The following is a 16,932-nucleotide window of genomic DNA, read 5'->3' on the forward strand; positions in this document are numbered from 1 at the left end:
TCAGAGAAATCATTCTAACTCAGAATTGTTGAGAGCATATAGCGGAAACTTTTCCTGTTCTCAAGTGTGTAATGCTGCCTCGTTTTTGGTAATGCCTGGTACTTCGGTCTCCCTCTGCATGATTTGAGGAATACATTAATTTCTGTAAGTTATGTGTTCTGTATGTCATGTTATTTTTAAGTTATATATTCAGAAGTAAACTAGCATCTGGCTTAGCTGGGTTTTACTTCCAAGTAAAATTTAAAGACTAGAGGTTATGAGATTACAGTTCTAAAAGTTCTCAGATGTAATAGAGAGCGTTGTTTCAAATTCAGATCAGATTTACTTTTTGTACTGCAGCTTCAGAGACTGTATTTTTGTTTTATCCAGCATGACCAAATGGGGCCAGATCATAAATATTATTATAACAAGTGAGAACTTCTAAAACAACCATTGGCAGCTGTAGTCTCAGAGACAAGGGTAATTTTAAATTTATTTTTTTTTTGCCTGTATACGGCAAGATGTGGAGATGATCACATCTGCCGTATATTCAGATGAAGTTAATCAAGAACTGAGGACTCTTCCAGGATGCAGTCCTTAATTGAATCAACTTGTTCAGCTCTAATTGGGCTGAATGCCAATAGCTCTTAGGGCCAAGAGGGGTAAGTGTTCTTCTATAATGTAATCCAGATTTTTAATGTGGCAGAATTTTACTTTTACTCATGGAAGGACTTTTAGCCTGTAAAATTATGCCCTAGCCTTCAATCTAGCTATTCTCTATCCACTGAGTGAGGGGATAGATTAAAATTGTTTCACAGATGTATTCATTTACCTGCTATGCAATAAGAGAAGTCTACTATCCATTCAGAGTTTGAGCTTGGTAGCAGTACTATGATTCAGAAAATACTTCTCTATCTGACTGGCCCTGTCCTGGTTACAGGATGAAGTGTGTAAATCCACATTTTTTTTCATGCTGTTTAACTCTCAGGACACTTTGAAATAAAAAATGGCTCATTGTGATAGTGTTTGAGAAAAGCATACTCGTGATAAACTTGGGCTGACTTTATTGTTACATTAGCAATACACTGCAAATTGGTTTGGTTTCCAGTCTGGTAGACCAGTTTGTATATAAGAAGTAGCTAGAATAGTGATTGTATAAGCTCTCTATTATGCTCCAGAGTGCTGATTGCACTGCTCTGTCTTGCCAAAAGCACTCTTGAATGATGAAGTGCATCCTAGAAACTGCTGTTCTGCTATTTCTCCTACTACACTCTAAGGCCTTCCATCTCCCTCAAAAGCATAGAATTGTCACAGGGATCACCTGAGAAACAAAGTGATGCAAGGCCTTTCTCTGACTGCTGCCATCCTCCTCTTGTTCAGAGGGTTCCATTCAGTGTGGGAGAGGATTAATTCAATAGCCACATGCAGTGGTTTGAGACTTGGTGGAAAAATTGATTTAAAAATATGCATCTAGTTCCTTGGTGAGTGGGAAGAGAAATAAAGTGTGTAGCTATTGCTAGAAGCTTTCACCAAACAGTGCATGGGGGATGTTGCCTTCTGCTTGCGACAGATCCAGTGTCAGAAGGAGCTTTGGCTGCGCTGAGTGAGCCCTTTCTGTGAACTTGGTTGTCAGCCCTGTGGGAGAGGCTCTCCTATGCACCAGGCAGTGTAAAAATGCATGAGAAACAACTCGAAAATATCCCTCTGTTCTCAGTAATGCCAAAGTTAACAGGCTCTGCAGTGACTTCAGTGACTGCTATGGCGTGTACCTCGTAATGCAACATCCATCTGTTCTCAGTGTAATGTGTTAAAGAAGTTACAACAGGAATATCAAGAGTTGAAGGAACCATTCAGGGAGCTAAAGGCAACCATACTGTAGATGCTAAGACCACAAAAGTCTTTGAGCTTTCATTTTTTCCCACCCCTACAGTAAAGATTCTGAAGTTAGATTTGTTTTGACATTTTTCTCCCAGCAGTGTGATGCGAAATAGCAACATCTGTCCTTGCAGAGCTGTTTTCTGCAGTCAAGAAAAGAAGAAAAATCTGCCTGGAACTAGAGTCGAAGCACTCAAATGCATTTTAGCAGCCTAACTGAAAGATTTCTACTCAGAATACCGAACTCTTCCCTAAGTGTCTATGTGCCTGCAGATGAAAGTGCTTGAGGAGTGTACAGATGTGATGTCGAGTGTTAAAAGCCACACTGATATTGAGATAACAGTGAGCCAATAGCTGCCTCTAAATCTATTGAAAAGCCTGGTGGGCTCTTTACTTCATGTCATGTGTTCTTGGTGGCATGGATTTCAGCCGTGTCTCCTTTTACTCACTTCTTTTACTCACTTAGCTGGGCTGAAGAAGTTCTAAGTTTTGGTCTCTGTTTTCAGGACCATTTTATAGTAAGTAGCCAAAAGTAAGAAATTATTATGAAAAGAGGAAGCAGAACCTGATACTCTGCTGTCCTTTCCTGTCAGTTAAATCCTGTAGTCATCACACTGTAGAACTGGACTGTTTTTTCTTCCCCTGCTTGCTCCTCTGCTTCCATAATTTTTTTTCTTTCCTGTCTGCCTTAAGATCTGGCTTATCAGGTAGAGGACATAATGCCCACACAGACATGCTTTAGTGAGTAGACTGACTGGTGCACTCCCCTATAGAAGGCAAACATGACTGGGACAAATATTTCTGCTTTCTGTATTTACCTAGGGTAGCATATACTTATTGCCAGTGCTCAACTTTGGCTTCTTAGAAATTTCAGCTTACTGGCTGTTTCAGGTAACCTCCCTGAGACATTTAACTCTGCCTCTTCTGATAGGTTTTCAGCCTATGTACAGAACACTGAAACAATTTCATACCATGCACTGGGTGCTTCAGTCTTTTCTTTTGTTCTTTGTAGTGAAGGGACAGAAGATTGGAAGACCCAAGATGAGCTTGAAACTGTTGGATGGCATTGAGACTAATATTGGAAAAGTACCATCAGAGTATATTTATCTGAATGAAAAGGTTTAATTTTTACTTAGTCTATTTGCTGGAGATAACTAGAAACAGACTGAAATAACTTAAGTTCTAATGTTTAAACACTGATGTGCATATTCCTTAAAGAATAAGCCCCGGACTTCCCTTTGCAATCCTTATTTCAAGGAAATCACTCTTAGCGGTATTGATGTGGTTTGGCGTCAGCAGCCAGCTGGGTAGCACTCTCCATTTCTTTCACTTCAACTTTTCTTCAACATGTGGAGAAATAATTTGAAGGATTTAGGGGAGCTGGGGGGATGTTAGCTTCTGCTGCTATTTTTTTATTTTTATTCTTAAAAGCTTAAAATGCGTGAGTAGCCACTTTTTGGGAACATTGCTGTTGCTAGAAATTTCATTGTGGAGGAGGAGGAAATAGCTCAGCTTGGAAAGATCTTAGTCATTTAATAGGAGCAGGGAGGAAACAGCAGAAGGAAGGATATAGCTGAGTAGAACAAAAGCAACTTACCTTTTGGTGAACAGGGGGGTCCTGGGGAAAAATTGGGGTACCATGGTATCTTGACTTGTTGGTATGAGAGCGTTTTTAGGGCCTTGGATCCTATCTTCTCTGGCTGAGCCTGCTTCATAACACTGGAGACCAAAACCTAATTTTTGTGATTAAATCTTCTAGGCTGCCTAGAGAATTTAATTTAGTTTAAACTCTTCTGGTAAAAATTGCTAGGAATTTCCACCCTTTCCCACATATGTGTCATCAGCAAATGGCAGGCATTAGATCTAAATCCTAAACTGATCCACTGCAAGATCCATTGACTTGCATTTCTGGTTTTTCTAACCCATACAATGGTGATGTAGTTTTAAAGCATTAGCTAAAAAATCACTTCCATCAGCCTCCAGCAGCTTTAACTTCCATAGGTGTTTCCCTTTGTTTCTTAAATGCCAGTCCATCACAAATGGATACATACTTTGCTGCTGTACCTCAACAAATCTGAAACGCTTCCTTATTCTTTTCAGAATGGGAAAAGCCGTTTTAGGTTGGAGGGGCAAGTGCTTGGGTAGGGTGTTGTGCTGAGACCCTTGGACTCTGTGCTGAGCCTCACAGTTTACCTCCCTTACTGTCACTATTGGGTAAAGGAGAAACTAACAAGATCCATTAAATTTCAGTCTTGCACTGAAAGCTTATCAGTTCTAAACAATCATTCTTTTATCAGAAATTAATTAACTGGAACTTCATTAGTTTGCCTTTTACCAGTAAAGATCTCTAGCCCTACACCTGATGATAACGTACCCTTTTATGTCTAGGTCAAAATTCCCATTCTATGCATGCATGATTTCTTTTCTCCATGACACAGTAGGATTTTTAGCCTAGTTCTGTTAGCAGTTGAAGAAAGAAAGGGCTCATAATGATATATCAGAATAAGTTACTACCTCAGAAACTTATCTTTTTGGTTTAAGATGACAGCAGAAAGAGTGCTAACTGTGGAGATGCTTGGTGGAGCATTACATAAGTAATTGATATATAAATTAAATGGAAGCCTGCAGAAATCTGAGAGGAACTTCATTTGCACAGGATGCTGTCACATGTAACATCCAGTATGAGATTATATACTAATCCTTTAATTAAAGAGTTAAGAGTTAAAGAATTAAACATGTAAATATCAGGAATGAGTAGTATTAGATGCTGTAGTTACTAAACCTTGACTTGATTCCTTTGCTGTACAGAAAAGTATGTTTTCTGTACGTACATGTGTCATGTAGCACTTGGGAGAAGAAACCAATTTTCTTTCTGGTCACCTGTCTGATAAAGTCTTGCAGTGTTATCTGGAGTATTTTTAAAACATAAATACTTAAGTAATATTTACTAAGCACTTTTCCTTTGTTTCAACAACTGTCAATCACTTTTGAGAGCTGTATAAAAATAAATCGGGGCTTTTTGCACCATGTTTTTTTATACATTACAAAGTTCCTGGAATCTTTGAACACCCTGTCTGTGTTACATTCTTAAGTGCTGAACCACATTAGTTGTTTGGAAAGCTTGTTTAAGGAAACAAGCTTTGCTTCTCGGTACTCATTCCTTAAAGTAAAATCCGAGTTTTAAACTGTTTTTAATTATTCTAAATTGCAGAATGATGGCCTCTCAGGAGCAGGTCTGGCCAGTCCCAATGAAGGCAATTGGAGCACAAAACCTTCTGACAATGCCTGGAGGAGTCACCAAGTCAGGATATCTTCATAAAAAAGGAGGCACCCAGCTGCAGATCCTGAAGTGTAAGTTGAATGAGGTATTAACTAAATTAAGTGTTTTCAATGCTTGCCTCTGGGGCCAGTAACAGATTTCATGTTAGCACACTGTTGAAGCTGTTTTTCCACTTTGTATTGGAGTACAATTTTACTGGAATATATGTATGAAATACTCATATTGAAAGATTTTCCTTTAATTGTTTTGCAACTGTAGATCTTAATAAATGTTGTGGTTGATTTTATTTTGCTTGTTTAGTTCTCTTGTCAAGTCCTTCACAAGTAAGATTTTCAAGAAAAACAGATTCCCAGGATATGTATCAATTTCAAATACTCTTTTTCTGAAAGAAATTAGTACTCAGCTTTTTTTTTCCAGTTGGTTATTCTGTACTGGAAAAAATATCCCCGTCTCCTACTGCTGTTGTGAAATGGAAATTTTCTCACTGCCAACATTGGGCTGTATTTAATAACAGTAATTTCTTCTGAAATCAGAGTCTATTTACATGGAAAAAAGTTCAGATTTTGGGTTTATTTATGTGCTATTCATTTGGTATCCCTGTTTATACTGAAACTATACTTACAGATAATATATATAATAGATTTAACTGTATTAAGGACAATGATTACTGCTGTTGACAAAGGAAGGAGTCTTGGCCTCTTTCAAAAAGAGAAAACAGGATATAATTTTATTGACAGGATTATGTAGCTGAGGTGAAAGAAGAGAGGGAGATAATGCTTTTGGGATGGATGTAAATATGCATTTGTATCCTGTAGCTGCCTTCCTGCTATTGCTTACTCCATTAATAAAGGAGCACAGGTGGAGGTCAGGCCTGCAGTCTCTGAGGCTTCTTTTGTTTTCAGATCAGCTGCCTCTCATGTGAGGTAATCAAATATTACCCTTAGTCTTGAAACTCTGCAAATGGACAGTGTCACTGTGTGACTGATCTTCCACAAGCTGTCACTGAACCAGTGTGTGCTCATTTACAGTGATACATATGATTACTAAAATCTTAAACAATAATTCTACATGTGCTAAGAGGTTCTAGTTGTTCTGCTTCCCATGGATTTATACTTAGCTCACTTTTTATCTTTTCAGGGCCACTGAGATTTGTGATTATTCATGAGGGATGTATCTACTATTTTAAGAGCAGCACATCTGCATCTCCCCAGGGTGCATTTTCTTTGAAAGGTTACAACAGGTAAGTGCCAAGGAAGCTGTTTAACACACAAGCTCCTTTTACTTAATGCTAGGGGCTATGGGTTGCATTTCTAGTGAAGTTAAACACAGCTACATCTGTTGTTTGGGTTAAGCATTGATCTCCAATGGAATACATTCCAAGAAATGTATTCCTTTCAAATTATATGTATGACATTTTCTGTGCTTGGCAAGTGGCTAGCCTTCCTCTTCTGTAATTTAACCAGTAAATCTGTTTGAATTGCAATGGCTTTACTCCTGATTAATGCACACTGCATGTGCAGATGGATGTGGATTCTTTCAGACAAGCCATCTTTGTTCTGTGGAGACCAGAAAGGAATCGAATGAGAGAATTTATGGAGTTACTGGTTCAGCAACTGTAGTTAGTGTCAAAACTGTATCAGCTAAAGAGTGAATGTGCAAAATATATGACTCATTTCTCTACAGGTTTTTAATCTTAATATTTACTTTGCAAGTTGAAGACAGAAATATGTGGCTCTCAAGTTAGCCAGTACCATCAGAATCCGAATGCAGCCTGAGGTCTACTAATACAAGTCCAACCTAACTTCCCTAACTTTAGGGAATTGCTTTTGATGTTGTTGCCAAGAAAGCTTTAATGAGAAAGAGGGAATGTAGAGAAATATCACTGTATTGATCCTAACCACTGCAATTTTATTGTATTTGTGCATCTTGTACTGTAGAACATTTTCAGACTTGTGGAATAAGGAATTGCCTTTTCTTAAATTCAGAGCTTTTCTAACAGCACACAATGGCATATTTTTAAGGGAATGCACTTGTAAACACTGTAGCTAGTTAAAAATTCAAGATTAATTTGTAGAAGACACCCACACTGTAATTTTGTCATGACACCAGCTTCTGCTGCCACATGAATGTGAACAATACTATGGAATCTGTAAATGCTAAAGAGAGTTTTTATGTATCTTCGTTCTAGAAGCCTTGTAGAGACCTTGGTTGGAATAGGAACCAGGTGTTGATTTAGTATAAGGCACAGACAGACATTACTGGGAAAGAATTTGAACTGAAAGAATTGTTAGACTGAGAAGTTGCATAAGGGGTTTTTAATTTTTTTTTTCCCCAAGGAGTCCCAAATGAAGAAATTCCTTACACACACAAAAAAGAAAGCAGTTATGCTTATTTTGAAATAATAAAAAACATGCAAGAAAGTGCTTATAAGAGAAATGAAGTTCCCCTTTATTATTAGTTTTTCCTTATTTTTATGGGAAGGATGTTTTGTTTTCTCCTCTGAAATAGCAACTTCTCAAATAAGGGCCACAAGCACCCTGAGTACCTCTTGCAATGTGTAATTATGAATTAATGTGATTCATTAACTCTTGAACTGGTCAAAGCAGCTGTTCATAAAAGTCTGGCTGGTGGATTAACAAGTGCTCTTCCTTTTGCATTGTCCCTTCAACCACAATAATGGAGAAGTACGGCAAATGCACTTGTGGGGATTTCTGTGGTGATATTCTGGGCTTGGGGGTTTTCATAAGGAAAAACTGGCCAGTAAAACTGCTTTCTGTCAGTCTTTATGACCTGCATAGCAGCATTAACTATAGATTAAGGCGTTCTTGTATTGGTTGTTCTGTTTCTCAGGGTTATGCGGGCAGCTGAGGAAACAACATCAAGCAATGTCTTTCCTTTCAAGTTAGTTCACATAAGCAAGAAACACAGGACGTGGTTTTTTTCAGCTTCTTCTGAAGATGAAAGAAAGGTAACTTTCTTCTTTTGCAATAGAATTTTCCTTGAAGCAAAAAGCGAATCTTGGACTTCCCTAAAATCTAAATTAACTGGAAATGCAGCTGTCACTGAAATTTGTATAGCTAGTTCCTTGGGCTGCTCTGAAAATCATGTCTGAAGTTCTAACTATTAAGTTAGTGTTAATTCAACTTGTAATTTAGGGGATGGCTGTGACATTGGTTGGCATGGGTTTCTCCATATTTCATAAATACTCCGTATTTAATTTTTACCATGGAAAAATAATATGTTAAGCCTTTGATAAATTCTGAAAATTGTTCAGTGAAATCTCTCACCTGTAAACATGTTCTGAATAGATATCTGGCTTTAGGAATAAAAGCCTGAAATTTGCAAACTGAAAATTTAATACTTCAGTATGTTCCTACAGCATTTTAGGTAGTCAAAATATTTGACTGCTGAATCTTTTCAACAAAAAGTCATAGATAAATACTGTTTCAATGTATATTCCCTGCACACTTAGTCTGTTCTTACAGAGGACAAGATAGATCTGCATTTAATGATTAAAAGATTGATGTGTTCAATTTGGTTTTTTATTTTTGTTTAGAATTGGATGCTATCCTTGAGAAGGGAAATTGATCACTACCATGAGAAGAAAGAAACAGTAACAGAATTCAGGTATAAACCCTAATTCTTTATTAGCTTTTTATCCCTTTTGCACTTGCTCTTTACAGTGGTGTTTTAGGCTTTTTGCACCTACAAGTAACTTCCTGTTAAATAAGAACAGGTGCAGTAAGACCCAAGAAGAAAATCCCTTCCCAATTTATACTTTAAATAATATGAAGAAAATCACACATCTTTAAACAAAGAGCACTTTCAATGTCAGTTTTGTTAAAAGAAATTAAATCTATTAAAATACAGCAGCAACATATCTGACAGTTAATTGGGAAATAGGAACAGATTGCTTCTGTTTTTCCAGCATTCCTTTCCAGTGCTGCAGTCCTGCTAAACAGAAGTAACTCTCTCTTTTCTTTTGCAGTGACTCTGGCTCTGATGCAGACAGTTTCTATGGCTCAGTAGAACGTCCCATTGATATCAAGTATACCCATCATTCAGCAGATAACGAAGGTGACAAATTTAGACACTAAATAAGTGTAAATAAGGCTTCTTCGTTGCTTATTTCTTCTGAATTCTGCAGGAATTATTCCTGTAGCTTAAGTAAACTGACCCAGTTTGTAACTGGTGTTTTTTTACAAGTTGTATCTCTGTTGTAGTTTTAAATCAGCAACTGGTATTCTGAGCCATTAACTGCTGGTACAAATAAACTAAAGAATTTCAGATCCTTTGAGGAGGTTGATTAAAAGTGAGGACATGATAGCCTGGCATTCACAGCATATTTCAGCAACTGAGTTCCTAGTCAAGAAATATGTTTGTGAAGACCAACAAGAGAAACCTTGCCTTGAGGTTCAGTAGAGATGCTTTTCTATGCCTTTCCCCATCTGCCCTTTCAGATTTCTCAGGCAATGTTGATGGGAGCAAGTACTCTCATTTCCTGAAAGGAAATTCCTGACTGTTCTTCCTGACTGGGACGAAAAGGCAGGAATGGGTCTTGTTAGGAAATCCGGTTCCATTGCTGCAAGCAGAGATGAGAACAGACTCATCAGCATTTCATGTGGGGTTGTTGATAGTCCTTCTGATTTTATGGGAGGGGAGGGTTGTATGCAAGATGAATGATAAGAGCCCTAGTAGGAGTTTAAATTAGGAAAATTAGAATGGCTGATTTTTATCAGATATCCTTACCCTTTTTTAGGGCATTCCTCTGCATATTGTCCTTCAGGCTCCTCTTATAATCAATGATGAGAAATTACTGCCTAGAAGTAACATGTCTTTTGTGGCTTGGTTATTCTGATTTATAGTTAAAGGCAACATTGAAACCACTTAAGCCATTTGTTGTGATGCTTTTTTTTTTTATTGGCAGAACAAGGCAAAAGAATTAAAATAGTTTTATAGATCACTAAGCTTTTTTAATCTTCCATATGGCAAAATCATATTTTTTTTCTGTGGTAGGGTTGAATTTTGGGGGATATATTTTTTTCCAAGTGCTTTTTTCAATGCATCCATGTAGTTGTGTCTCTGTAACTGATTTGAACTTCTCTCAGGAAGGCTGAAACACTAGAAAGTATCACCAAAAATATATATTTTTTAACTTGGTAAGTTGAAAAAACAAATTTAATGTGCAGCATACTTTATCTGCCTCTATTCTAAGTGATGGCTTTTTTAATTGTCAAAAATTTAAGGAAACACCTAGATAGCAGAGAGGTGGATCAAAACTATTACATTTTTTCACCTCTTTTGAAAAAATACCTGAAAAATATTTGTTTTAAAGAGCTCTAAGTACTTGATATCCTTTCTTAGGTTTCTTAGGTTCCAAGAGTATTTATCAGAGTCTGACACACTGATTTTTATGTGCAGATTATGACCAGGAGGAAGAGGATGAGTCTTATTTGCAGCCGGATACTTCTGACATAGTGAAAGATGGTATGTGGTTTCTTTGATTCTCCTCACAAAAGGCCCCATGAAAGGCCCCCAGTGAAGGCACTATTCATGTGGAATGCCAGGTTATTATTTTGTGTTGGTCATTACTATTCCAACTGGCAAAACAACTGAAGTAATGCAGAGGTATCTAATCTTGAGAGGTATTTAGGGTCAGAAGTTTGTAATAACAGCAGTAACTGTTTACAGAAAGCATTACAAGCCTTTGGGGGTGTGTTTTCTTGCCAGCCTCCTGCCTGGGATGGCTGGTATCTGGTCATCAGTCTGGAGCAGCAGTAATGCTTTTAAGGAAAAAACAAACTACAAAGTGAAAAGTCTTTGCTAAGTCATCATAAGCCATGCCTGAAGAAAATTATCAGGAGTTTATTAACAATAACATTCAGAATTGTGCTGAAAATTAAATGCTTATCAGCATGTTGAATACTATCTGACCCGATGCCAGTGAAATATCTTGATCACACAGAAAATTGATTTGAGAAGTCTCTTTTGATGACATACTGCATTCTCCCTCAGTGTGTCAAGTTTTTTTGGTTTTCTTTCTGTAGATATGGTCCTGCCCCCTGCATACCCACCTCCGCCCATTCCTCACGTCAGGAAATCTCCCTACTCAGAAGCAAGGGCACATTCCTACTCTGGCAAACCAACTGCACCAGTACCACCACCACCTCCTAAGAGAAGCTTACCTGAAATCAAACTAGAGCCACCCCCTGTGCCCCCTTTACCTGTGTTCAAAAAGTCTGCAAGTGCCAAAGAGTCTCACCCAGTGCCTGCAGAGCCTCTGCCTCCAGCCCAAGTCCTTGCTCCTGCAGAAGCATGCGAGAAGCTGAAAAGCTTAAACCTTTCCCCGCGGACTCCTCCTCCTCTTCCAGGCAATAAACCCAAATTGTCACAGCTTGCTGAAAAGCTAGCAGAGCCCAAAGTGTCAAGGGAACATTGTAAACCTGGACTGTTCGTGCCACCAGTGCTTCCAAAGCCACCTGTGCCAAGCCACCAGCCCCCTGCGGTCAAGCCTAGAACAGAGAAATCTTTATGTCCCCAGTTACAGTAAGTATGAAAACACAATGCACTCTTGTTCTTCAGTCACTTACTAGTTAACAAGTTTAGACATAGTCAGAATCATACCAACATCTTTGTCTCTTCCCTGCACCATCCCTCTCTGTGTTGTGCTTTTTTTTGCCTGTTATTTGAAAATCTGCAGTGAATCTAGCTGATCTGGTTGGGCCTGTTTTGTGCAGGAGCTTGGACTAAATCATCTCCCTTACACAAATTAATCTGTGATTATCCAAATTAATCTGCAAGTACTGCCTCCAGCTCTGAGGCCCCCAAAATAGCAAAGATGTTGCCCTGTTGAAACTGGTCCAGAGGAGGCTGCTGAGTTGATCCAAGGGCTGGAGCACCCCTCCTACGAGGACAAGTTCAATCCCAAAAGACTTGGGATTGTTCAGCCTGGAGAAGAGAAGGCTTCAGGGAAACCTTTAGAACATCTTCCAGTACCTGAAAGAGCTGCAAAAGAGCTGGAAAGGGACTTTTGACATGGGCATGGAGTGATATGACAAGGGAGAATGGCTTTAAAAAAAAAGATGGGACGTGTAAATTCAGATTAGATATTGGGAATAAATTATTTACTGGGAGGGTGGTGAGGCACTGGCACAGGTTGCCACATAAACTGTGGATGCCCCATCCCTGGAAGGGCCACATTGGATGGAGCTCCAGGCAACCTGGTCTAGTGAAGGGTATCCCTGGCCATGGCAGGAGGGTTGGAATGAGATGGTCTTTAAGGTCCCTTTCACCCTAAACCATTCTAGGATTCCACAATTTGGGGGCTGAACTGAGACTTCACTTCTAGTTTTGCTCTTCCTTCAGTGTTTTGTGTATATTTGTTCTGCTTTCCTGATGAGATATCCTTCAGTTTTCATTCTGTTTCTGCCAGGAGATCACCACCAGATGGACAGAGTTTTAGAAGTTTTTCATTTGAAAAACCAGCACTACCCTCCAAGCCAAGCCAACCTGATGATGACTCTGATGATGATTATGAAAAAGTAAGATCAAGCAGATGATCCATTCTAAAAGAATGTTTTTTTTCCTTGCTTATGTGTACCTTTAGGAGCATTTTAAGTGTGTTATTTCAGGAGAAGAGTAACTTTCTGAAAACCTCGTGTAATTTTTTTTTTCATTTCTTTTGAGCTTTAGTGAATGCCTTGATAAGTTATGGAGTTTAAGATTGGATATAAAGGAAAAAGAAGCATAAGGATTGACACCATTTATAATTTTAGATGATGGCTGTAGCTTATTTACATAACAAGTTGCTAGGGTTTTGAGTTGTCATTGACATAACAGTGATTTATTTTCTTTGTTTTTTTACAGGTTGGGCTGCCTGTTTCAATATTTCTTAATACCTCTGAATCTTTTGAAGTTGAAAGGTAAAATGTGATTTTAAAATAGTTCCACAAGTCCTACAAAAACCTGTACTGAACCATAGTCCAAAGACGATTTTTGCTAACTTGTGTTTAAAGCACACACTAAAATGTTGAAGATGCAAATCACTTTCTAGAGAAGTTAGTTCAGTGCTCTGTATCAATTGACAGATGGGAATGCAGTGTGATTTGGCTCCATCTGGAGGAGGTTGTTTTGCCAGGATGCTGGATAGGACCAGAGAGCCAGATTATCTCTGCTTCACTGCTGGTTCAGGCTAGAACAGTGACTTTCTTTCAGCTGTAATCTACTATTAATTATTACACCCAAAACAGATATTTGTAATGAGAATTTTAAGACTGTAGGTATTTGATTTATCTGAGTGCTAATAACACATCATACACATGAATAATTGTAATATATGTCATTGTTTATCTTTTTAGGATATTTAAAGCTAGTAGCCCACAAGGACGACCACAAAATGGATTGTACTGTATTAGGAACTCATCTACAAAGCCTGGAAAGGTAAATTGCAATTGCTGAGTCTAACCCCCAAAAAACTTCTTGATTGAGACCTACTGCATTTTATATATGTCAAAGTAATTAACAATTTAGATGTGGTCTTTTCTTAAGAAAATATGAGAGAATTGCTATTGTAATGTCAGTGATTGTAAAAAAAAAAAATTTTAGGCTGAATTTGCATTAATTCCTTAATAATACCTTGACTTAGAAGAGGTTGGTAGCTTAGACTGAATACACTGCATTTTTCTTCTTCAAGGTATTGGTTGTATGGGATGAGCCTGCAGGAAAAGTGAGAAACTACAGAATATTTGAAAAGGTTAGTAGCTGCACTATGTATGCATCTTTAGATCTGTGTGTATAAAATGTGTGTGTGTATAGGTAAATATCAGACCTAACAAATTAAAGTCTAAATTTGTTCCCACCTCTGACAGTAAAAAACAGCTGATTTACAAATATCTAGTCTAGGATAAGAGTTCCAGTACTCAGATCTGGGCTTTCTAGTTGCTGTATCATAAATTTCAGCTCCAGTCAAATCCTACGAAATTCCTGAGTTTAATTTGGACTAACTTGTGTGACTGACTAGTTTGTGAAGGAAGAGCTTATTTGAAAGAACTTAGTTCTGATGATGATGTTCTGGCCCTTTTTTCTTTAGACATTGAGCTGGAAACATTACTGTCAACAGTTAATATGTTTTTGTTCTACAACAGGATGGCAAATTTTACCTGGATTCTGACATCATGTTTTTGAACATGGGAAGTTTGGTGGAATACTACAGCACTCATGTCTTACCCAGTCATGACAGCCTGATTCTCAGGTGTCCTTATGGTTACTCTAAGCCAAGGTGACATGACAGCCATGGTTCACGGACACCCTACTGCCCCTGAGGACAGGATTCCTGCCGCTGTTGGGCATCCTGCTGTTTGCACAAAGAAACTGAGTCTGTTTCCACCATTTTTTCTCACATGAATTGTTATATAAATTCCATTTAATTAACTTCTGGTAAAACCTTAAAGTCCGGGTCAGTGGATTTTATGATCTTTTCTTTTATGAAGACCTGAACTGATTTTTCTGTGAAAGCTGTCCAGGATACCCACACCTTTTATAAAACTGCTGCTATTACTAACCTCCTTAGAATGTCAAAGATGAACAAAGAAGTGATCTGAATACAGCTGATCTAGAAAATGGACACTTCTAAAAGTATGTCAGAATTTATTTGTGACAGGGAATACTAATACTCTGACTTGGAGGTACTACTTCTAAAGTCAACATCGGTGCTCGACTGAGATATTTTGTATTACTTGTATAGTTAATGTGTAAATAATGAAGATTTCTGTGCAAATTATTTGATTTACTATAGGTAAAGATGATCAGGAAATGAGGCTTTTTTTTGAGCCACCTCTTACATCCTGGTACCTTCTGAGTAGAGTAATCACTATCAGGTACTATCTGCCTGATATGGGTGTGGCATCCCACATAACTTCTTAATGACATGCACTTCAGAGAAGTGTGGAACAATATTGATTTGGCTTTCATGGGAGCCCCATTACCTAGTTCTGAACTGGAAGGGTTCGTGCCACTGCTATTTTTATAGGGTATGAGAAAAGAGAAAGAGCTACTTGAGATTTTGGGGGAAGGGAGCCATATGAATGTTCCAAAATCTGGGTAGCAGTTTTATCTCATGTTGCCATAGTCAAAGGTTCTTTAAAACAAAGCGCAAAAAAACACCTGAAACCATGATTGTGATGCTACTATCAGTCCATAAATCTTTGTGGTCAGACTTTGTAGTGAGCCAATTGCATTATTTTCTGTTCAAGGGCAGAACACACTACCCTAGTCTGCTACCAAGATTTTTTCTCTTATTAAAATTTCTACTCAATTTGTAGTTACATGCAAAACAAAATCTGTTTTTAATCTATTGTCAGTGATAGACATTACCAGGGTGCTTTTAACATTTGTTCCCTAATATTTTGGGGACAGGTATCCTAAATGCAAGGGCTTGATATTTATGCCAAAATGACACTGTTCCTGAATTTTAAAATGTAAGAGAAATTAATTTTAAGTAATTCTATTGATCCAAAAATTGTGTCATAATGGTCTCATACTCTAATAATGTTTACAAGACTTGTAATAATAGTAAAAAAATTCTGCCACTCCTGAGACAGGAGAAGGTATCTAGCTTTTACCAGTCTGAATCTGTATTCATAACCTTTTTTTTTCTGTTACCTTTTCAAAATTTATACATGTCCATTTCAATTGTTACCATTAGATGGTCACAGCTTTAAAATCATAACAAAGCCATTACAGAATATGAATTTGCTTTTTATGAAAACTATAAACCAGGATTTAGCCCCTAGGGAATTTTCTTTATTCATCACATGGAATATGAGGATCATACACAGGAATTGAGCAGGAAACTGCCTCCATCTTTTCCAAGAGACACAGACATACACAGTATCAGTCTTTTGATCTCTGTTCCCATTGTAATAGGGCTTATGTGTGTAAAGAATGTGAAATACTTAAAATTCAGATTCTGTTGAATGTTGGATATTTTAAGTTTAATTCTTTTTATTTTAAATTAGTACCCCTGTAGTGCACTACCCTGACATGATCCTCTCTAAATAAGGCCCAGCCAAGACAGCATTTAAAAAACTTTTTTGGCAAATAGTTATATCAGAGTAAGTTCAAGTTTCTTGTAATATTTACATCTAACGGTCTACAGAGTAAGATTTTCTCTGTCTGGGAATAATTGACTTCATTGTGTCATGACAATCATATTTATAGTATTCACTCTTTGAGGCCCTATTCAGATATTTGATTGTTTTCTCAGCCTTACACTCAGAAGATTTTTAAACATCCATTTAAACCATTACAAGCTCTTTACTTGTGCAATAAAAGAGTTGCAAATATGTAAATTTTTGTATTAATTCCATTTTGTATCTAAATGTATAGATTTCTGTGATTGATAAATTTTTGATGCCAGTCCACCTCATTTTGTGCAGTTGTCTCATTTCATGGGAGTGTGTTCTAATGCTTTTGTTTGTAGCTGGGTTCTTCTAATAGCAGAGGTAGAGGAATTAATTTTCAGTGCCCCTAAGAAGCAAATCTTCATGTTCTAAACAAATCTGCAGTCATTTAGACTCTCTCTTGCTCCCACATACTAGTCTAGTCTGTTTTATAACAAATCAGGTGAGTTTCTGGTGTTTGTAGGGAGGAAAGACACAGCTAGAACGCATGGCTCAGTATGTCTCCTGTATTTCTCACTAATCTGCCTCTCCTCATTCCTTCACCACAAAGCAGCCTTTGCATCTACAACCTGCTGCAAGCTCCTTAGCTTTAAAATAGTTTGTGGGGAATTGTAAAAG

At 37.7% G+C, this 16,932-nt stretch overlaps 1 protein-coding gene across 23 annotated transcripts in view; it reads left to right on the plus strand.

The window, feature by feature from the left end:
- The window catches only part of SH3BP2 (SH3 domain binding protein 2), a 62,794-nt gene extending 46,240 nt beyond the window's left edge, over positions 1-16,554 (plus strand). For 17 of the 23 annotated variants that reach the window (XM_086889438.1, XM_023925615.2, XM_086889424.1 and 14 more), the window contains 12 exons: positions 5,066-5,205; positions 6,272-6,374; positions 7,985-8,102; positions 8,691-8,761; positions 9,123-9,211; positions 10,556-10,621; positions 11,182-11,680; positions 12,567-12,675; positions 13,001-13,056; positions 13,492-13,573; positions 13,827-13,886; positions 14,278-16,554. In XM_086889438.1, the coding sequence (XP_086745564.1) occupies positions 5,067-5,205; positions 6,272-6,374; positions 7,985-8,102; positions 8,691-8,761; positions 9,123-9,211; positions 10,556-10,621; positions 11,182-11,680; positions 12,567-12,675; positions 13,001-13,056; positions 13,492-13,573; positions 13,827-13,886; positions 14,278-14,415 (1,530 nt within the window). In that variant the 5' untranslated portion in view covers position 5,066 and the 3' untranslated portion in view covers positions 14,416-16,554. The remainder of the gene's footprint in view (positions 1-5,065; positions 5,206-6,271; positions 6,375-7,984; positions 8,103-8,690; positions 8,762-9,122; positions 9,212-10,555; positions 10,622-11,181; positions 11,681-12,566; positions 12,676-13,000; positions 13,057-13,491; positions 13,574-13,826; positions 13,887-14,277) is intronic. The other 6 variants (XM_086889441.1, XM_086889433.1, XM_086889434.1 and 3 more) reach the window with 1 other exon arrangement.
- Positions 16,555-16,932: the final 378 nt, after the last annotated feature.

Source organism: Cyanistes caeruleus, chromosome 5 (genome assembly GCF_971803275.1).
Source record: "Cyanistes caeruleus chromosome 5, bCyaCae1.hap1.1, whole genome shotgun sequence".
Classification (NCBI taxonomy): domain Eukaryota; kingdom Metazoa; phylum Chordata; class Aves; order Passeriformes; family Paridae; genus Cyanistes; species Cyanistes caeruleus.